This window comes from Podarcis melisellensis (genome assembly GCF_964234715.1).
Source record: "Podarcis melisellensis genome assembly, chromosome: 9".
NCBI lineage: Eukaryota > Metazoa > Chordata > Lepidosauria > Squamata > Lacertidae > Podarcis > Podarcis melisellensis.
Genome location: NC_138541.1, coordinates 73,706,636 through 73,729,534, shown reverse-complemented (window position 1 = coordinate 73,729,534; position 22,899 = coordinate 73,706,636). Strand labels below are relative to the sequence as shown.

Below are 22,899 nucleotides of genomic sequence, written 5' to 3'. Positions count from 1 at the left end.
GGGTCTTGGCAAGGTTCTCCCAGAGCTCTATTAATAACCTCCTGCAACCGCCCTGGGAGCACAGAAGGCAGATGGGCCTGGCTGCCTCTTTGCTACAGCAGCCTTTGTGGCCCAGCCAAGGCAAAACAAAGGCCTTTCCGTCTCTCCCCGCTGCCCCCGTGTGGGGAAAGGGCCTCACAGCTGAGCAGGAGTTCTGCGTGTAGAAGGTCCCGGGTTCATCTCCAGGGAGGACGGGGTGAGACACACACACCCCACTCCGCCGCCTGGAATACTGGGTGGCAGCTGCCGGTCGGTGCAGACAATACTAAGCTAGACAGACTCATTGTCTGAGTACATGAAGGCAGCTTCCTATCCTCAGTTTCTTCTGCAAGCCCCCTCCCTTTCTCCCCACCAGCAATAAAACACTAATCAAGCTCTTTCATTGAACAGAACAACTCCTTCCACTCCCATGGCCTGTGCTGAACAAAATTGGTGGAATAAGCACATCTCTCTCGAGGGCATGAAGTAGAAAGCAGTTTATAGGTGAAGACAGTAAAGTGCTCAGTGTGAGCCCTGCTCTTCCCCCCACCAGAGAACCTAAAACCCCATAGCAAAGACCCTCCCCATACAATCGGACCCTCGAAAGCCCCCCTCTTGATTCCATGCTTTGCATCTCCTGAGAGGGGCATGTAGCTGCCCTGAGCTTAATTCCTGTACATTAAAACGCTTAGAGGAGCTTCCGCTTAGACTTAATGCTGCTCAACAAAATTACAATATGCAGTATATAAATTAATTACACTATACAAGCAATGACCGTTTAAATAACCTCACACTTAACAAAGAATGCTCCCTCCGTGTGTGTGTGTTCAAAACCCAAACCCAATTCCATGCCAACAGCCACCGCGAATCTTCAGTGCATAAACTGTGTCCAGGCAAGAGGACTGTCTCTTGTTCGTGGGGGACGAGGGGCTGAATCCATTGGGCACCATCCAGGCAACTACTGCAAGGTACAGGCTGCGGGAGAGGAAACACAGAGGCTGACTAGCACCCAAATAAATTCACATCTTTGTTTGAAAATGAAAATCCCTATTTTCAATTCAGATGCAGCAATCTCAGGGGACTCTTCTTTAGCTCGAGGGCCACGCTCCCTTCTGAGCAACCTTTTACAGGCCGCATGTCAGTGGTGGGCGGAGCTGGGGGGGAGAGCAGGCCCAGCAGTTAATGCAAGTTTCCCCAGAGAAGAGAGGGGCCCTGAGTTCAGGGGCACATTCTACCCAGGTGCAAAGCAGGGCCAGGGAGGCTGTGGCTCGGGAGAGTCCCTGAGGGCCAGACGAGGAAGCTTGGAGGGCCACATCCAACTCCTGGGCCTGAGGCTCCCCGCTGTTGCTCAAGAAGTGGGCAGTAAAATTTGAGGCAAATTTTTAACTATTATTTTATAATCATTAGTTTAATAAGTGATAAATGATTATTTCAAGAACAGCTCTGTATGTGGAAAGCTGCTCTGCTCAGGGCCAAATGTTTCTCCCTGACATAGTTGCTTTCCTGCAAGGAGGAGGTTTTTTCTCCTCCTCCTCCCTTTGTTCCCTCCTTGAAACACAGCACACCTGCTCCTAGGAGCAAGTATGAATGTAAAATGTAATGCAATATAGTGGATGCTCGGGTGGCGAACGTGATTCGTGCGGGATGCACGTTTGCAACCCACAGCATTCGCAACCCGCAGCGGCACGTCTGCGTACGTGCGGGTTGCAACTTGGCTCTTCTGTGCATGCGCAAAGAGCGATTTAGCGCTTCTGCGCATGTGTGACCGCCAAAACCCAGAAGTAACCCGTTCCGGTACTTTCGGGTTTCAGCGGTCTGTAACACAAGAAAACGCTACCTGAAGCGTCTGTAACCCGAGGTATGACTGTATGTGTATGCATAGTATGTAATAAAAAACCCAATAAAGATAATCCTGGGTTAAAAGAAAAACAGCACATCTGGAGGAGCCTGGCTGCAACTCACAGAAGGTGGGAACATTGAGGGAGGAATGGGTACAGAACAGAGTGCCATGCACAAGGGCATGGCTGACTCTCACCATAAGTAGGTGTGCCTTTACACAACAATATTTTGAAGCAGGCTTCCATTGTAAGTCTGTATTAGCTGCCTACCACAACCACCCCAGCCAAGAAAGCAATGGGACTGTAAGCCCTGCTCAGTGTAAAGGTAAAGGGACCAATGACCATTAGGTCCAGTCGTGGCCGACTCTGGGGTTGCGGCGCTCATCTCACTTTACTGGCCGAGGGAGCCGGCTTACAGCTTCCGGGTCATGTGGCCAGCATGACTAAGCCGCTTCTGGCGAACCAGAGCAGCACATGGAAACGCCGTTTACCTTCCCGCCAGAGTGGTACCTATTTAACTACTTGCACTTTGACGTGCTTTCGAACTGCTAGGTTGGCAGGACCAGGGACCGAGCAACGGGAGCTCACCCCGTCGCGGGGATTCGAACCGCCGACCTTCTGATTGGCAAGTCCTAGGCTCTGTGGTTTAACCCACAGCGCCACCCACGTTCCCCTGCTCAGTGTAGACCCACTGAAATCAATGGTCCTAAGTTAGCTCTGCTCATTAACTTTGGTGAGTCCACTCTAAGTAGGACTGGCACTGAATACTGCCCATGGTGACCAAACCAAAAACAAATAGACAGGGAAGGCTGCTGTAGAGGAAGGGGAAAGTAGCAATGGCAGAGGTGGAAGGGACACCAAGAGTCATTTAGTCCAACCCCCTGTGATGCAGGACGCAAATGTCTTTATGCGATTAACTGTGGCCAGGGGACACCACTAAGCCCAGGAGGCCCATTCACAAGCTCAGGCTGGGACTCTGGCCAGATGAAGGTCCTGCCGCCGGCCGGGATCTCCCTCTACCTCATTTGACTTCTCCCAGGCTCAGGAGCTTACGGCAAGCAAAGATGAAGGATTAAAACGATAAACCATCCCCATCATCATCATAAAACGTGCCCTCTGAGCCTCTGGGGAGATTTCCGTGTCAAATGTGAGGCTGTTTCTGCCCCCACCCCCAAACTAAAATGCATTTTGCTTTGATAAAAATAATAAAAAAGCAAATCCCCACTACTATTGCTGTTCCTGGGGAATGCAATTCCCCTCTCTTCCTCCCCTCCTCAAAGGATTGTCTCTCTGGGGTCCTTCTGGACACCTGCCTGCCCCCCACCTCCCACTGCCCTGGGCAAACATGGTGATGCCTCTCCCCCCCAGCCCCCGATTCAATAAGCATGCAAATGCCTGGGTGGACAGACACGACCCCTGCTCCCAGGCTTTATGGTTTCCAGGCCATTTGGCAGGGAGAAGAAAAGGTCTATTTTCCCCTTCCTTCCCTGGGGAAGTCCAAAGGTCTCCTTGCCCCTTCCTCCCCTGGGGAAGTCCAATGCTCCTGAGGCCCAGCTGCAGGAAAGAAAGTGTGGGGAGAGAGGACCAACAGGGCAGTTAATTCCAATTAACCAGCCAAGCTCAGAAGGGGGAGAGGGGAGGGACGACTTGCAGACGCCTCCCAAACTGGAAGGAGACGGACACAAAGATCTCCTGCCTCCCTGGGAAGGAGGAACTATGTGGCCACCTCCCCCACCCCCAGGAAGCTCAGAGGCAGCCCTGCTGTGACTGATCTGCCCCCCCCATTAGGATTTTGTTTCACTCCACTTAGCACAGCAGAGCACTGAAATGAGGGTTCTGCCATTCCTATAGTTTTAGTCTATATAGTAACATACATACACCCCCCCACACACAACCCGCCCACCCTACTCTCCCTCTTCACACACCCAGCCCCCCTGCAATGGAACAATTAGTCCTGCTTTCTTGGGGGTGGGCAACCCTTGCTTTCATCTTATGAAGTCTGCAGACTCAACCCTCATCGTTTGCACACCTGCACGAGGCGCTTGACCCCATTCCCTTCCACTCAAAATAGCACATGTGCGCATGTGCAAACTGTTCACCCCAGATGACCTGAAGCAGGGATGGGGAAACTTTGTTTTTCGAAACCGGCCTGCAGATTCGCTCGGGAGGGAGGGCAGGCGTCGGTGGTCGCAGGCACCATGTGGCAGGCAGGGGCAGAAGCCGGAAGTGGGGAGACTGGGCTGGGCTGCAGGATTGCAGCTCTGTGTCTCTCTGGGCTCCCCCAGATTACCTGCTCAGCAGAGGCCATTTGGGCAAAGGGCATGCTGCCTCGCCACTCGCAGTCAGTCTACACCTTAGTCTCAGTGGCCTACTGTCCAGGGTGTTTCACTTGTGATGCTACAATGCTACAACTCTATGAGTGTTGCCCCTTGTAGACTCAAAGGTAGAATTAGCCAGCTCCACCTCTCATGAACTCTGTCTACCTCCCTGCCTTTTGCCCAGAAAGCCCCAGCGGGCGCCAGGCCTGCTCAGTCCAGCATTCGCCCCGATTTGCATGCAACAAATCTCCCAGGGAGGTGAGACGATGCCTGGCCTTTACTGAGCCTTGGTTCTGGCTTGCTTTCGGGAACAGCTATACAAAAATGAAAATTTGTCCTGATTAAAGAATGCAAGAAGAGACCTGGATCTGGATCTGGCCCGTGCCCCGTCATCGAGCCCAGCATCTTGCTTTCACAGGGGTCAGCCAGATGCGTGTGGGGAGCCCATGAGCAGGATCAGAGCACAAGGGCAACTTTCCTCTCCTGCGGTTTCCAACAATTAGGATTCAGAAGCGTTTCCTGCCTCTGGGTGTGGAGGTACAAGATAGCCAGCAGGAGGCAGAACAAAGCCGTCAGGGTTAGTAGCCATGGATGGTCACTTTCTGTTTTTTAAAGTATAAACATCTGCTGCGAAATGCTTTGGGAGGCAGGAATTTTATGATAACCCTGAGGAAGAGCTCAGTCGGTAAAGCACGAGACTTCTAACCCCAGGGTCATGGCTTTGCGCCCCACGTTGAGAGAAAGATTCTTGCACTGCAAGGAGTTGGATTAGATGACCCTTGTGCTCCCTTCCAACTCTACCATTCTAGGATTCTATGAAATACAGTAAGTGATCCACCAGGGATTGTTTAGCTGAGACTCCTGCACTGCAGGGGTTGGACTAGATGCCCCTTGGGCAGTTCTATGAGTCTATGAAGAAAGAACACCAACAGAAGCCAGCCAAGACTTGGTAAGGAAGAGAACGGGCACTCACAGCTTCTCACAGAGTCCAGCATCGCCTCCTTGCCAATGGCTTCGGCTTCCCACTGCGACTCCTTCATCTGGAGGAAAAGGAGAAGGAAGAGAGGGAGGCGGGTCGTCTCCTCTGATCTCCATGAGGGTGCAAGAGGAGCCTGGCTGGATCAGAGCAAGGGCCCATCTAAGACCGGCCTCTGGGATGCCCATGAGGAGAACAGGAAGGCAACAGCCCTTCCCCACTGGAGTACCATACAGACACAGAGAGAGCAACCAACATTCAGAGGTAGACTGCTTCTGCATATGGAAGCTCTACTTAGACAGCAGGGCTAGAGGAAGAATCCTGCTGGGTGAGACCCCAAAGTCCACGGGGGCCACTATTCTGCCCCACATGCAGCAGCCGGCCCAATGAGCCAGGAAGCCAGCAATATTTTATTTATTTAAAGTATTTCAAAAAGACCTGCATATTCTTGAAGAAGAAGAAGAATTTGGATTTGATATCCTGCTTTATCACTCCCCTTCAGGAGTCTCAAAGCGGCTAACCTTCTCCTTTCCCTTCCTCCCCCACAACAAACACTCTGTGAGGTGAGTGGGGCTGAGAGACTTCAGAGAAGTGTGACTGGCCCAAGGTCACCCAGCAGCTGCATGTGGAGGAGCGGGGAAGCGAACCCAGTTCACCAGATTGCGAGTCCACCGCTCTTAACCAGTGGCGTAGCGTGGGGGGTGCAGGGGGGGTCGGCCGCACCGGGCGCAACATCTGGGGGTTAGGGTTAGGGGGCGCAAATCCATGGGTTAGGGGGCACAAATTACTTGCCTTGCTCCGGGTGCTGACAACCCACGCTATGCCACTGCTCTTAACCACTACACCACACTGGCTCTCTGAAGAAGGATGTGAAGGCAACAGTGCTTTCCTGCTCCCAATCCCTGCCTCCTTCCTCCTTCCAGAGCTGCCAGCCAATGGCCTGCTGCCTCTGAACACGCAAAGGAATGGGCTCTGGAATTGGATCTCCAGAAGGGGACAGGTAGGGGGCAGGAGGCCCTCTAGGGACACCCAACTCCCACCAGCCCTCGCTTACAAGGCGAATGTCAGGGGTTGTGGGAGTCTTGCATTTGCTGGAGGGCCCCACAGGCCCCCTCCCCCTGCGCCAGGCCAAGAGGGGGCTTCCAAAAAGGCCCATCTTCCAAAGGCAATGAGCTTCTCTGGGAAGCGAGCCCAGGGACCCAGCACACGCCAGGCAGGAACGGAGCCCCAAAGGCCACCTCGCTCCCACAGCACGGATTCTGCAAAGGATGCTTTACTTGAGATTCCGGCATTGCAGAAGGTTGGGCCTGCAAACTCTATGGCACTTAAGAGCCTACAATGACACCGCCCATCTTCAGAAAACATTATCTTTGCTTTGAGGCTGGGTTTGTGTTGTTTTAAAACTCAATTAAGCAGTGTATAAATCTTATGAAACAATAAGCCACCCAAATCTATTTTTCCATGTCCTGCCCCAGCCAAGCCTCCTCTGCCAGCCATGTGATGCCCAGGCGTGCCCTCGCTGCAGCCCCCACAGTGCCCTCTACCTTGATCTGCTCTTTCAGGTATTCTGCTCGGCCCATCAGTGTCTGGATCTGCAAACAGACTCGGTCAGATTAGGAGGAAAGAAGAAGGAGGAGCCCCAGTTCAAAGCAGGGTCATACAGGAAGGCAAACCACATGGGAACCCTCCTGCACGGCACCTCAAATCCCACGGAAGAAAAGGTAGGGCACTATACATAAAACAATCCCCTCTATTTCCAATGTCCACGCTGTGAGTGCCAATCATTTAGGTAGCCAAACTGGCACTAATCGCAAGGAGCTGTGGCAGCAGGCTTGCAGAAGTACAAAAGCGGGGCAAAAATGCCCTGATGGTGGGGAACCCCAAAAAAGCTCAACAGGGGGCTCAGAAGTGACAGATTGCTGACTGAAGTTTGCAGGGGGTAGAATGGAGAAGTTAGAATCTTGGACCGGGAGTGTCCCACGCTGCAACATTTTGCTGCAGGTCCACAGCAGCTGAGCCACGTCCATTCTGCCACCTGCGCCCTTTAGTGCCCCACCCTGGCTCCCCAAATGCATCCTGCAGGGCTCCCCCCCCCCACTTCTAAACAACAGGAGCAACAAAGGGACCAAGCACAGCTCTAGGGACCAGGTGGATACAGACCTCAGCATGCAGCAACTCCCGTCTCCTTCCCGCAGGCTCAGCTGGAGGCAGGAAGGAAAGAAAACCATATAATATGATTTGTGCTGTAACTGTGATGTTTAGCATATTTTTGCTCATGGTGTTTTATGGATTGTAGTTGCTTTGCTGATGATTTGTTAAGTCTTTAATATGACTTATGTTGTACATGGTAAGCTACTTTGGGATTTGACTGAATGGAAAGTGGCAGAGAAGTGCAATCGATCAATCAATCATGGAAGGTGGGGTTAGAATGCACAGGAGACCTTACACAGCCCTCTCTAGCTTAGGCCCAGGCTCTCCGAAGGACTGTCTTCTCCCACATGTAGCCTCGCCCAGAGATCTCAAGCAGAGGCCCTTCTCTCGTCGTTGTCGTCCGGCACACTAGGTGGGGACATGGGAAAGGGCCTTCTTGGTGGTGGCTGCCGCCAGACAACATTGGAACTCCCTCCCTAGAGGAGCCAGATTGGCTCCCTGCTTGATGTCCTCCCGCCAGCAGGTGAAAATAGTTTTATTTCTGCAGGCTTTGGGAATGGAATCCTTATTTAAAGGAAAGGGCTTTTACTAGAGCAGGGTTGTTTTTGCTTCCTGTATTAAAGGTAAAGGGACCCCATTAGGTCCAGTTGTGACCGAATCTGGGGTTGCGGCGCTCATCTCGCTTTATTGGCCAAGGGTGCCAGCCTACAGCTTCCAGGTCATGTGGCCAGCATGACTAAGCCACTTCCGGCGAACCAGAGCAGCACACGGAAACGCCGTTTATCTTCCCGCCGGAGCGGTACCTATTTATCTACTTGCACTTGGACGTGCTTTCGAACTGCTAGGTGGGCAGGAGCAACGGGAGCTCACCTTGTTGCGGGGATTCGAACTGCCGACCTTCTGATCGGCAAGCCCTGGTTTAACCCACAGCGCCAGCCGCGTCCCCCCATTAAGCCCCCACCCACCACAAGCTGCCCCCCCTTACCAGCTAACATGAGCAGCAGCTCCCCCAGGCTCTGCTGGTAGAGATCAAGGGTTTCACTGTCATCTTTGCCTTCCTCCTCCTGGAAGAGAAACACAGAGCAGCTCCGTCAGGCCTCAGTGCTCAAAAAGGAGCAAGCAGCCGCCTTCCCCCTAACGAATGTAATGCAAGAACTGGATCAGGTCAGTGGGGGCCCATCTATTCCAGCACCCTGCTCTCGCCCTGGTCAGCCAGATGTCTGTGGGAAATGCGCAAGCAGGAATCATGCACAAGATCAGCCCTCTCCCCTCCTGTGGGTCCAAGCCACTGAGACTCATAAGCATCGCTGCCTCTGACCGTGGAGGCAGCAGCCATCAACAGCCCTTTCCTCCATGCCGTCCCTCCCCAGGGACAGGTACACTCCTTTGCCTCCAGGGACAGGGGAGGCAATGCAATGTTAGACTCCAGTTTTCATTTCAGGACAGAGGTTGGGGGTCAATGACAAATCAGCAACTCTCTGCTCCCCTCTGGTGACTGACCTTAGCAACAGCGGCCGACGCCACCTCCAGAGCAGCGTAGAGGCGAGGCTTATCCCTGGACATCTCTGCAGAAAAAATAAATTAAATTAAAAGGGGTGCGACCCAGCAAGGCCAAGCGGTATCCAGATGCGACAAAGCAAGGTGGTAGAGTCCTGTGAGGACAGAGTGGGCTGTACCACTTTGGGCTGCAAGCAGAGGAGAGGGCAGCACTTTTGAAACTTCTGAAAGTTCTGCAAGTAAAAAACCTAACAGGAAGAGGTTCCAGTCCAGGTGCCTGCTCACTGGTGTGGTCCTGGTTCACTATACCATTTCATATTTGAAAGAAAATTTCTAAGTAGTTTGCAACACGGTTAAGCCACAGGTTGCCTCAACTTGTCCATCTGTAAAATGAGACCAGCGGCTGTGTGTCCTACTGGAAGGATGAGACCAGGGTTGGTAGTGCCTGCAAGTGAGAGTGCAACAAGAGGAGGTAAGCAAACAACTCAATGAGCACATGCAGTTAAGAGATTGGAAAGGGAAGGCTTCTTAGCTGTTAGAAACTGCAGCAAAATATTGCTGATGGCTGTAGCTATAGGTAATTGCTGATGGCCGTAGCATAGGTGGAGCTCTGCTACTACAGCATATATGTAAAGACAAAAGACATTCACAGACTGACTTTGGACAGCATTCCCTAGTAGCCCATAAAAATTTCAGAGAAGAGAGCACAGGAATGGGAGAACTACGCCCTCCCCAACTCCCATCAGCCCCGCCAGCATGAACAATGATCAGGGATGATGGGAGTTGGAGTCTAGAAACATATCTGGAAGCCTCTTCCTTGCCTTAGCCCCAATCCCTGACTGAAAGGAAGCCCAGCTACCTACTGCTGAATTTACTACTTATTTCTGCTTAACCTCGCCTCCATCTCGCTCCCCACAACTTTGGTTATCTTCCCCATGCCAAATTTTAAACTGCAAGCTCCACGGGGGGGAGGGACTTTGCTTTTCTTCTTCTTTTACATGTGATGCACACGTGTGGCACTATCGTCACATGTACCAGGTGAGGGAACCTTTGGCCTTCCAGATGTTGTTGAGCTATAACTCTATAATCATCCCTGGCCGTTGGCTTGCCTGGCTGCAGCTGACGGGAGTTGCAGCTCAGCAATATTTGCAAGGCCAAAGGTTCCCTGCACCTGATATCTACTGATAGCGACCTCAGTTTTTTCACTGCCAGTTCTTATCAGCTGAAAGAACAGCAGTTGTGCCAAGGAGGGAGAACCGGCAGGCTGGTGTGAATCCTCAGATTCCTGCAGGAGTATATAAAATAAACCTTTGGGAAAAGGAAACCCCATTAACAGCCCAGCGGGGACCGAATACGTTCAGTGGACACAAAATATTGACTTGGGGTGGAGGAGAGAAAACTTGGCTGCAGGAAGAACAGACTGGAGGACAAGGCTGAGGACCGGGAACAGGAACACTCGGCAGCGCAACATTTTAGGAACCAGGAAGCTGCTTTATGCTGAGTCTGACCATTGCTCCATCCAGTTCAGTATTATCTACACTGACTGGCAGCTATGACTCTCCAGGATTTCAGGCACTGACTTGCCATTGAGCTATCAGGCCTTTTTTAATTTTTGACGTTAATTTTTTATTTCCAAAACCGAAAAACGAAAAATTACAAGCATCAAATTCAACATCCATATTCATTTTCTAACATAAACCTATTGCATAATTAACTAAATTAAAATATAGCTAATTACTCTAAACTTCTCTTTGCTGTAAACAAATACAACCCAGTTAGAAATTTTATATTAAAGCTTTTATATTATAAATAATATTTCAAATTCCCCTATAACCCCCGTTCCCTTCACCCATGTGTGATCTCTTTTTTCTTCTTCCGTCTTGTCGTGTTGTTATAATTTAATCATTGCTCAGCTGATTCTTTTATTATTTCCTTGCTTATCCCTGCACATTTTACACGTTATCTATTAATATTCCAGTTCTGGAACCATATTTTTTCATATATTCATATATTCCTGAAGGGAAGGAGCTATCGGGTCTTTTGGTTTGACTCCTATTTCCTAACAAAAACATGTTGCAAAGTGCAGAGTGCAGAGTGCTCTTGGCTGCTGTTCTCAAAAACAAGACCCCTGCCCCTCGCCCCCTGTGCCCCGCTTGGCCCTCTGCTCTGGAAATTACCTTTCAAGATGTCCCTGGCAGGGCAGCCCTGCTGAAGGAGGGCCTTGTTGTTGCAAGCAACCAGTGCTTTGAGCTGCTCCGCTCGGGAAATGTATTCGCTCACCTAAGCAAAAGGAAACAAGTCACGAAATTTCATTCTCAGAGGTGCAAGAGAAAAGCAGGCACCTCCAGGGCCTTCTTGCTTGTGGCACCAGCCCTGCGGCTCCCAGCCATGAAGGTTTATCTTCTACCTTCTACCTTCACTGCCCAAGGCAGCCTGCTCCTGGGGGCCAGTTGCTGGGAGCCAAAAGCAGGGAGAGGTGCTGCTGGGCTCAGGTCCGGCTTGAGGGCTTCTGGCAGGTCACTGCAAGAAGATGATTCTGGACTAGATGGACCACTGGCCGGATCCAGCATAAGGGATCTGCTTACGTTCTGGTGGTGTGACATCTCAGGAAGGCCTGCAAGCCTGGGCCTTGACATGGATTCCAAGGCATCAGACTAGATTCAGGCTCTTCTGAGCAGCCCTTGGGCTAAGTCGGTCAAAACGAGAACAAATCTCTACCTGTCATGGGCTCCGCCTACCGTTGACTGCCCAGCCTTCTGCCCAATGAGCACCAGCCGCCACTGCTCTGCTCCCTCATTGGCTGAACCCTGGCCATGACCTCATGCACCCACCCGATATTTCCAGTTCGGCCCAAAGGCGCCCCAATTCACAGCTTTCCCACTGGTTGAAAAGGAGGACCGTCAACTGACCTTGGATCGGATCGCCTCCTTCCTGCGGACATCGACCTCGTCTGAGGGTGGCAAGACAGAGGCAGGTTAGGGAGAAGGGGAAAGTCCATGGAGTGAGCGAAGAAAATGGGAAACTGTCCCAGTACAACTCCCTGTCTTCCATCGTCAGCTCCGAGCTGCATCAGGGAGACGGACGGACATCAACCAGCCTCTGTGTCTGGAGGGGGTTGGAGTAGGCAAAGGAAGCAGAAGTCCGTCCGTCCCCCCCCCCGCCTCCTGCTCAGAGCAGAGTATCTCCTCCCAGACTCAGAGATGGAGAGACTCTCCCATGTTTCAGAGGCCTTGCAAAGATCCTGGGCAAGGGAATTGTAGGAGTATACACGTCCAGAGTGTGGGGATCAGATGGGATTACGATGAGGAATTATAAAATATGCATCAAGCCATTGCGTCCACTATGAAAGCATGGCGTTGACTGGGTTCGATTCATTGACAATAATTTCTGATCAAATCCCACAACCCCCTGCATCTCTGGCCATTTCCTCTACTGTCCATTTCTCTCTGATTGACAGGTAACGTACACAGCCCAGTCGCCAGTTGCTTCATCAGGCATCCTGAGCCATAAAAGATAGTAGGCAGTTTCTTTGACGTAACTATTGCTAGTTTTGTTAATCTTAGGGCCAGGAAGAGAGTTCACAAGGAGATGGTAAATACTGTTTACTCCTGTTTATGACCTTCCTAAAAGCATTCCTCTTCGCTTCCTATTTTATTTACTCTGGGCTACTATGCATGCTCAAGTAGGAAATAGTTTCTTTGTAGTTAAATGAATTTCTTCTGATCTAACTTTGTCCCACGTGGGTTTTTTTGAAATGCTCAGAGGAAATCTGATTGGTTCTTACGAACACTGTTTAAAAGTTCTTTTGTGAATAAAACGACCTGGGCAGGAGGGTGGACAGGAATTCTTATTATACGCACTCCTCCCAGAGTCTTGCTGGTTCAAGCCTCTGTGTGTATTTTCATTATCAGAGTCTAATCCTTCCTTTGCTTTGGGAATGCCTCAACACTCTGGACATGTGCACTCCTACGGGGAATTCTTGGAGACAGCCTGGTCAGCTGAAATGCCAGGTCAGCCCCTTGCCCTTGGGCATGTTCCCATCTCCTTTGCAATCCACGAATCCCTTGCACTGTGGGGCAGCTGCCTTCAGTCTCACCAGGTGATGGACCCACTGCCAATTGAGCCACGATCCTATGTCATGGGTTCTGCCCCATGGAAATGGTCAATGATCGGGCATAAGACCACACCTGTCTTCTTCCCCTCTGAAATCATTTCATTTTAGGTCCTAACGGGATTAAGACGGAGGGAGGTCTGTGATGCGTCTGCTTGCCTACCAAGGACAGAAAAAGAACAAGGCAGGGCCAGGAATGCAACCTGCTGTGGGCAAGAACTTGCCCCTCTTAGAAGTGGACTTTGGGACAGGCGACACACGCAGCTCCGGATACGAAAACAGATATGCTGTTCTCATTTAATTTATTTCATAAAATGTATATACAGTGGTACCTCGGGTTACATACGCTTCAGGTTACATACGCTTCAGGTTACAGACTCCGCTAACCCAGAAATAGTAGCTTGGGTTAAGAACTTTGCTTCAGGATGAGAACAGAAATCGTGCTCCGGCGGCGCGGCAGCAGCAGGAGGCCCCATTAGCTAAAGTGGTGCTTCAGGTTAAGAACAGTATCAGGTTAAGAACGGAACTCCGGAACGAATTAAGTACGTAACCAGAGGTACCACTGTACCACTTGATTTTTAAAAAAAACAAAAAACAAAAACCAAACTCAAAAGGGTTTACAAAAAAGGTGATAAAATGACCAATAAGAAGATTTAACAACAATAATTTAAAACTTTCAAAAAATTAAAATCAAGAATAAACTAAACCCAGATTTACTTGTACCACCTTTCTAAGCATCTGGGCAGCCTTGTCTAAAAGAGTGGTGCCTGCCTGATGTCAACAGGCAGGGAGTTCCAAAGTGTAGGAGTTGCCACCATAAAATATTACAAATGCCATATTACAAATACGGAATGGGAATTTTGTGGCCCCCTTCTGCCAATCAAAGCATCCGAGCGGCACTTGTGGGGCAAGGCAGTTTTGCAAAGAGGGGAACAATAAAAGCCTCTGGGCGACTCACAGCGCAAGGCGGGGACGAAGTACTCCAGGGCCCTGCTGTAGAGGGAAAGGGCGGCAGCAGCGTCGCCTTCCTGGTCCTTCTTTATCGCTTCCGTGACGAGAGACGACTGCAAAGGGAAGAGAAACAGAATGGAGAAAAGCGGGAGAGGAGGAATGGAAGAGGGAATTGGTTCAAGGACCAAGCGCAGGCTCAGCTTGGGCCAAGCGGAGGATGGACAACCTTAGGCCTGGGGGCCACATGTGGCCCTCCAAGCCTCTCCATCAGGCTCTCCATCAGGGCCCTTTCCAGGCCAACCCGCTCCCTGGCCCTGCCCCACACTCTCCCCATGCTTCTGCTTGGCTGGAAAGCATCCTTGGGCTTGGAGCTGATGAATCTTGCTTGCCTGGATAGATGTGTGTGTAAAATAACAGCTGAATTCAGGTGTGAGCCAAAGCCGAGGGCCACACCTGCTGCCTTCCGCCAGCATGCGGCCCCTGGAAAGCTGCCCAGAAGGCAATGTGGCCCTCGGGCCCCCTTCCACTGGGTTAAGTGTCTGGAGGAGGGAATTGGCACCAGCCCTGTGGAACGCCCTCCCACCAGATATCAAAGAGAAGAACAACTACCAGACTTTTACAGATAGGTAGCCGTGTTGGTCTGCCATAGTCAAAACAAAAAAAATTCCTTCCTGTAGCACCTTAAAGACCAACTAAGTTAGTTCTTGGTATGAGCTTTCGTGTGCATGCCCGTATCTGAAGAAGTGTGCATGCACACGAAAGCTCATACCAAGAGCTAACTTAGTTGGTCTTTAAGGTGCTACAGGAAGGAATTTTACCAGACTTTTAGAAGACATCTGAAGGCAGCCCTGTTTAGGGAAGCTTTTAATATTTAACAGACCACAGTATTTTAATACTTTGTTGGAAGCTGCCCAGAATGGCTGGGGAAACCCAGCCAGATGGGCGGGGTATAAATAAATAAATATTATTATTATCATTATTATTATTATTATTTGTACAGCTGCATCCCCCTGTGTTTAGGAACTCTTGCCTCTAAGAACCAGCATTCTCAGCAAGATCTTGCCCCCAAAGAGAGACAGGGAGCAATGTTTGGGGTGATGGGGAAATGGACCCATTTCTATGCCCACATTCAGAAAATGGTTCCCCTCCACGTTGCCAGATGGCTGCCCTCATGCCTATAGAGGGGTGGGCAGGCCGCCACCTCACCAGCTCCAGTGCCCAGCTGGTAACCCAGACCCACATCCTGCAAATCCGCCCCCCGCACGCTCTCTCTAGCCCACTCACCGCTTTGCCCAGGCACTCCAAGCCGGGCATGTGTTCCATGTCCACAAAGGGGTGGGCAAAGAACTCCTGGAAAGAGAGGCGCTGCTGCGGGTCCCTCTTCAGCAGGCGCTGGAGGAGGTCCCGGCACTCCAGCGAGAGGCGGGGGCGGCTGGGGAGCTGTGGGGGGCAAGGCAGAAGGCTGAGACACAGGTAGAGAAGCTCCCAGCTCCCAACCTCACCTCACCTCTGGGCACCAGCAGCGCTGAGATGCAAACGAGACGGGGGAAGCAATCCCCTCCTGGACGCAGGAGTGCCACGCAAAGGATTGTGGGCCCACTGGCCCATGCTGGTACTTTCATAGCCATGAGGCTCTCGAGAGAGTAACATGTATTTTCCAAAGGAGAAAAGGAAGGTGCTTGCCCCAAGGAGCTTACAGTCTAATCCAGGCAGTGGGCAGTGGGATTTCCTAGGGGGACCCTGGAGGTGTAAATGACTGTCAGATTTGTTGAATTAATTAAACTAAACTATTTTAATTGGATTTTAGATATATGTGCAATTAAAGATTGCTGTTTTGAATTTTCTTGTATTATTTCATTCCTTAGTGGGACATGCAAACGGCTATTCTGAATACTGCTTTTTATAGGGTGGGGTCGGGGGCACTGGGGGTGAGTCTGTGGAACCAAGGGGGGGAGGGAGTGGTCCCAAAAAGTCTTTGGACCAATTAGGGGCAGGGGGAGGCAGAATCCCCCACACTCTGCCTGACAGCAGTCGTTTCCGCCCCCCCTCGGGTCTGGATTGAACCAGGCCAAGCCACTGAATGACGTTTTTGAGATGATCAGACCAAGTTACACTAATCTCTGCCTGCAAACTGAACTCTACAGGTGTGTCAAGTTAGACCGATCTTGGCAGGACGCTGGAAGAACTGTGATGGGAATCTTCAAATGGCTGGTGGCAGGTGGTGGTGGAGTTGGGGTGAGGCTGGCAGGGCAGGAAAAGCAACCTCCTTTCAGTCCCTCCCCAGGACTGCACAAATACCAACACCCCCAGGAGCCACGAGGTTACCTCGATGGGTTGGTTGCTGCGGATCTTCTCCTCCAGCTCAGTGAAGGACTTGGAGGCAAAAGGTGGCCGGCCAAACACAGCCTCTGAGAAGGGAAAGAAGACCCCATCGCCAAATAAGACAGGGAGCCACATGTGTTTCACATGCTAGGCTGAATTAAAAAGGTAAAGGTAAAGGTACCCCTGCCCGTTCGGGCCAGTCTTGACAGACTCTAGGGTTGTGCGCTCATCTCACTCACACGGAAATGCCGTTTACCTTCCCGCTGGTAAGCGGTCCCTATTTATCTACTTGCACCCGGGGGTGCTTTCGAACTGCTAAGTTGGCAGGCGCTGGGACCAAACGATGGGAGCGCACCCCGCCACGGGGATTCGAACCGCTGACCATGCGATCGGCAAGTCCTAGGCGCTGAGGTTTTACCCACAGCGCCACCCGCGTCCCGCTAGGCTGAATTACCACCACCCAGCCCCAATGCTCAGCAGTGATCAACTGCCACAAGAACCCAAGATAGCCTCCGAAGGAGGAGAGGGGAAAAGGCCATTGTGGCGAGTAGCCACGGATACCAGAGTCAGCTTTGTAGTTATTGACACCAGCATCCACAAAAATGGAAGCGATTGGGGCCAGTGAAGGCAGGAAGGGGCATAGTCAGATAGTGGGCAGGGAGGCGGATGTAGGATTAGGCAAGAGCAACTGCAGGCAGAACTACGCTTGCTTCTCTCCCTTTAAAAAATGAGCTAAGTTTCTAGCCCTCAATGCTGGCAAAGGGGGGATAAAGAACCCTGATACAGGCAAGGCTTTGTATACTCTGGACTTCAAATGAGCAATTGAAATTCCAGCCCATCGGAGATCACAGCTACACGCAGCACTTTCTGCCATTTTATTTCCATTACACCTTATCCAGAACATAAGAATATGCAGTGTGTGTGTTTTTTAGCATAGGTATTTCAATCTCCATTGGAGGTTTTAAAGCAGGGGTCAGATGGCCACATGTCAGGGATCCTGTGATTCCTGCACTACAGGGGGTTGGGCTAGATGACCCTTGGGGTCCCTTCCAGCTCCATAATTCTGTGATTCTATTATTCAATCCTCCCAATTCATTTTGCACAGTTTCTCAGCTCCAGCATGGAGCTTAGCCAGCGCCTGGGAAGTCAAGACAGAGCCCCAACCTCCCCTCAAAACCAAAGGATGGACTTACCGTAGAGAATCACCCCCACGGACCACAAATCCACGCGGGCATCATATTGCCGGTTGCACACCATCTCGGGAGCCATGTAGAGTGGAGAGCCCCTCAGCACGTGCTTCTCATCCCTGGGGGACATGTGCTGGGCAAATCCGAAATCTGGCATGGGGAAGGTGACCCAGAAAAACTGTCATCGGGCATGACATTGTAACCTTGCAGTTATCAACTGGCCTGGAATCCACAGGCAAGCAGAAATCCCACACTGGTGAAAGAAAGTGGATCTCCCTAGGATTTTCAGCTGTGTGAGGAAAGTGAGGAAAGCTAGCCCTACTGAGGCCCATTGTACATTACAGTGGTACCTTGGGTTAAGTACTTAATTCGTTCCAGAGGTCCGTTCTTAACCTGAAACTGTTCTTAACCTGAAGCACCACTTTAGCTAATGGGGCCTCCTGCTGCCGCCACGCTGCCACTGCACAATTTCTGTTCTCATCCTGAAGCAAAGTTCTTAACCTGAAGCAATATTTCTTGGTTAGCGGAGTCTGTAAGCTGAAGTGTCTGTAACCCGAGGTACCACTATACAGTTATCAGTGACAGTATTGCTATAGCTTTCTATTTTGTTGCATTTGGTATTTTTAATTTTTTTATCATTATCTATTATGATTTATCCTAACTATTTCTATACATTAAAAGTATCTCTAAAAAGTGTACAGAAATAGCTAAATGAGGCACGGGGAACCTCTGACCCACTGTGTGGCTATAATACTAGCCATTGGGGTTGACTGGTTGAAATATAAGATTGGCACATGAACGAGAAAAATAATGTGGGGGGAGAGGAGCACCCGAGCCTGCTGGCCTGAAAGCCCGAAAGAAGCCCCCCTGAGTCTGGGGGGCAAGCCCTGCCCTGCCCCACACCAACCTGCCAGTTTGAGGTGAGGCTTATCCAAGGAGCTCAGCAGGATGTTCTGAGGCTTCAGATCCAAGTGGGAAATATTCTTGTCATGGAGGAACTTTAAGGCACAGGCTGTTGGGACAAACAGGAGAGAGCAGTGGTGTTGCAGGTGGCAGGGGACTGTCAAGGCATCACTCTCCAGCCAACAGTCTCCTTCCCAAAAAAACCCAGACTCCTCTAACTCCAAGATTTCCTTTCCTTTCTCTGGCACAGAGATAGGGGAGAAAATGCAACTCCCTCCTGCCACACATCTCGAGCCAAGATGTAAAGGGAAACGGCGATCCTTTGAAAATCCACACTTCTCTGCATTTTGCAATGTGGTTCTCCAACCAAATAAAGTTTGCAGGCACAGTTTGAGCCGCACCCACAAATGGATGTTTTCTCTTTGCAAATGGTTTTGCCGTTCTGCAGATGAAATAGGTCTCTTTGTGAGCACAGTTTGAATCCAAAGCCCATGGCTGAGATTTCTTAAAGTGGAGATGCAAGGAATTAACCCTGGGACTTCCTGAGCACAAACGGTATGCTCTACCTATGAGCTCCATCCCCAACTTCTTTTCCTTTCCACTCCAACTCCTTACCCAGTTGCTGTAGGAAAATGCGAGCCACCTTCTCCGGCAGGATTCTCCGTGCGTGGATAAAGCGAGACAGGTCACCCCCCGCACAAAATTCCATGATCAGGTAGATGTAGTCCTTGTTCCACTAAAAGGCAGACAGGCGCTATCAGGCTTCTAGAAAGACAAACCCTGTCCTATCTCCATCAAGTTCCTTCCTCTGTCTGTAAGTTCCTAGTCCTTATGAATGCAAACACAAATGTGGAAGCAGCTGGGTGATGCCATTAAGTGCAATCCTATGCACAGCAACCTGGGAATACGTCCTATTGAAAACTCTGGAATTTACTTTTGAGTAAGCATGAATAGAACTGCACTGTCAATCTCAAGAGTCAGCAAAGTACCGGTAGGTGCTTCAAACCAGTGCAGCACACGAAAACACTGTTTACCTTCCCGCCGGAGCAGTACCTATTAATCTACTTGCACTCTGATGTGCTTTCGAACTGCTAGGTTGGCAGGAGCAGGGACTGATCAACGGGAGCTCACCCCATCGCAGGGATTCAAACTGCCGACCTTCTGATCGGCAAGCCCTAGGCTCAGTGGTTTAGATCACAGCACCACCCGCACCCCATTGTTAGGAGACCCCTATTCCTCTCTTGGAGCTACAATTCCCAGAGGTCGGTTGTTAAACCAAGCTAAGGACTGCCTTCCGTTTCAGCCTTTAAGCACCTGCTGAAATCTTTGCTATTCTGCCAGGCTCATGCATGAAATTCAGAATATATCTTTCCATAACAGTTAGTTGAGAGTCTCCGATTTCATATTTTTCATGTGTTTTTCTTATATAGTGAGATTATTGTAAACTGCTTTGGCATGGTTTTCTGTATGATATGGTGGTACATAAATCTCAGTAACACCCAGAGCACCAAAGGTTGCCCACCTTATCGGATGAGTCACACATCCGAGGAATAAAAGCTCCCCAGTTTTCCAGCTGGAGGCTCCAGAATCTTCCTGGCTGACACCCCAGCCCAGCCCGGTCTCCCCTCCCCACCTGGAAGTCCTTCAGCTCCACAATGTGCGGATGGCGGATGGTCTTGAGGATCTCGATTTCTGTCAAGAGGTTCTCCACAGACGCCTTGTTCAAGCTCTTCTTGCTGACGCACTTGATGGCCACGACCTCCCGGACGTCCTTCTAGCCAGGAAAAGAACACGCAACACCACGCAAACGAACGTCAGCAACACAAGCACCTTCAGTCCTGACGGTGGAAATCTCAGGGAAGGTCTTGCGAGGTCCAGGGAAGTTGCTATGGAGATGGGCATTCCTTCAGATCAGGAGTGGGAATGTCTTTTCCACATCAGGGGCCGCCTTCCCTTCTGAAGAGGCTTCTGGAGGCCACAGGCCACTGATGGGCAAGGCCAGAGCCCAAAGCGGGCAGAGCAACAAACACAGGTTTGTGTGACAGGGCAGTTTATACATTCCCTTGACCTTCACCCAAGGGAGCAAGAGGTACAAGGAAGCACACTCCAGGCCGGTGAAAACATTCAAGGAGGGGGCAGAGGAGGGTCACTGAGGGCTGGGGGCTGAAGGAAGCCCTTAAGCCTGAAGGGCCACATCTGAGTGTGGAGAGAGCGGCTGGCTGGAGAAGAGGAGAATATCTTGGGCCAGAATAATAATAATAATAATAATAATAATAATAATAATAATAATAATAATAATTTATTATTTATACCCTGCCCATCTGGCTGAGTTTCCCTAGCCACTCTGGGCGGCTCCCAATCAAGTGTTAAAAACAGTACAGCGTTAAATATTAAAAACTTCCCTGAACAGGGCTGCCTTGAGATGTCTTCTGAATGTCAGGTAGTTGTTTATCTCTTTGACATCTGATGGGAGGGCGTTCCACAGGGCGGGCACCACTACCCGTTGGGATAGTTGGGATATCAACTGAGATCAGGACAGGATCACAGCAAATAGTGAAAAGACTGCTGAGAGATGATTGCCCCTTCTGCTTAAAGCTGATTTGATGACTCAGACTCCATCCCTGGACCCAAAAACCAGTGTTGCAAACAAGGAACCTCCAGGGTGGAGTGGGTGAAGAGTCCCCAACGCCCAAAAAATTAAGGCTCGGGTGAAGGATGCGCCCACAGGAAGCCACCTTTTGATGAAGGGATTGTATGCTCTATCAGTTAAGTTACACCTGGGACCCAAACCAGGTAGGGCAGCGATGGGGGAAGATTTGGCCCTCCTGCTGCTGTTGGACTCCAACTCCCATCAGCCCCAGCAAGCACGGCCAAGGGCCAGGGACGCTGGGAGACGAAGTTCAGCAACATCCTGAGCGCCAGAGGTCCTCCCGACTCCGGGTGTCTCCTTTTAGTGCTACGCCCACACCCAATATCAACCCCCCCTGCGTCCTGCCTCCGACAGAGGACAGCCAAACTGCTAAGTCCTCTCCCTGCTCCCAGGTAGGCTGCTCCCGGGCGTGGAGGCTCCGCGCCGCGGCCTCTGGGTCAGGCGGGCGGAGTCCCTGCGCCTGGTGCATTTGCGCCCCCCAACCCCGGACCTCGCGCCCGCCCCCCAACCGGGGCCCTTCCCCTCCCTACCTTCCTGTAGGCTTTGAAGACAGTGGCGTAGGTGCCGCTGCCCAGCCTCTCGGTCAGGATGAAGTCCTCCAGCTGCGGCGGCGCCCAGCCGGCCATCCCGGCGACCACCCCATGCGGCCCCCGGAGGCTGGCGAGCGGAACCCGGCCCTCTCTGGGACCCCGCGGGGGGAGCCTGGCTTCCCGGAACGGCGGCGCGGGAGGCGGAGCAGCGCCGGCAGAAGCGCACCTTCGGGCGCCCCCTCGCGGCGACCCGACGCTCGTGGGAACTCCGCCTCCGCGGTCGCGCGTCTGCAAAGCGGGGCGGGGAAGAGGAGAAGCGAGACCTGGATCGCTCCCCCGATTCGCATCTGGTCGACGGAGGATAGAAGCAGCAGCAGAAGCCGAGCAGCTGTGGCCCGAATAAGCCTCGCTGCGAAATGCTGAACTCTCCTTTTGGAAAGCGCGCCCCTTTGGTAAAAAAAATGGAAGAGGGCTGGACGCAAGCTCAGCCCCGCGCGTGATGGCAGGAAAGTCCGTCGCCCTCGATCTCGACTTCAGGCTCCCGTCCTCTGCTGTGATCGGTTGTCTTTGGTACTAAACTTTTAATTTTAAGAGTGGATTTGATCGGTGTTTTTTAGCACGTCCCTGTGGGTAACTAACTGTATTCAACACGCTTTTAAATAAAATAAATGTTGAAATACTGGGCTTCTAGAAGTTGTCTTAAGAACAAGCAGAATGCTGGGTTTGCCATAGTTGTTGCAATAAAATTGCATTGACCAAAACCTGCTTCATCCCTTGAAATTCCCCAATATTAACAGTGCATTAGCTTTGCATGTGCATTTCCAGGCAACTTACAATAATCACAAAACAAAAATTTGATTTGGAAAGCAATACTTAACACAGCACCACCAATCCCCCTTTGGGGACACCCAACTCTCGCTCTCTGCAAAAGGCTCAGTTGCGTAACTAACTTGTGTTGCATTAAATACAGTAAACACTTCATTAAAAATAAAAAATCCTCTTCTATCTATTGCATTGTTTGGGCCACATCCAGTCCCTAGACCACCTACCCACTGCTGGTCAGCAGGAGCTTCAGGCAGAAGCTGCTGGGGCTGAGCTATGGCCATTCCCTGTATTCTCACTTGCTCTCAGGGTGCCCAGCTGCTGCTGAGTAATGCATGAAACTGCTGGTCAGCGGAAGTGTTCGACCAGGGACCTCTCCCTACCCCTGACCAGTGCGCCAGGCTCACTGGGGCTGATGGGAGCTGTGGTCTCTTCCAGATGTTTAAAGGCTCCTTGGCTAGACCTGCGTTGAACATAACTTGGGGTCATTGTTGCATCTGGCCCCGTATTGTTTAATCTGACAAGTGTCAGCCCCTACAGCAGGCATGTGCAACCTGTGGCCCTTGCCCCTAAAAGAGAGAAAGCAATAAAATGGGGTTAGCTAGGGTCCAACATCTGGATACCC

The 22,899-nt window shown here is 51.1% G+C and overlaps 1 protein-coding gene across 1 annotated transcript; it reads right to left on the bottom strand.

Annotated features, from left to right (window-relative positions):
* Positions 1-500: 500 nt before the first annotated feature.
* ULK3 (unc-51 like kinase 3) lies at positions 501-21,639 on the bottom strand. Its single transcript, XM_081925694.1, has 16 exons — positions 21,453-21,639; positions 19,906-20,046; positions 18,888-19,008; positions 18,277-18,381; positions 17,376-17,519; positions 16,186-16,268; positions 15,145-15,300; positions 13,868-13,973; positions 11,708-11,748; positions 10,976-11,078; positions 8,802-8,866; positions 8,287-8,365; positions 7,311-7,351; positions 6,695-6,742; positions 5,148-5,214; positions 501-993 (listed from the first exon to the last, which is right to left on the bottom strand). Exons 1-16 carry the CDS (start codon positions 21,546-21,548, stop codon positions 977-979), a joined length of 1,413 nt encoding a protein of 470 aa, XP_081781820.1. The 5' UTR covers positions 21,549-21,639; the 3' UTR covers positions 501-976.
* Between the last annotated feature and the right edge of the window lie 1,260 nt (positions 21,640-22,899).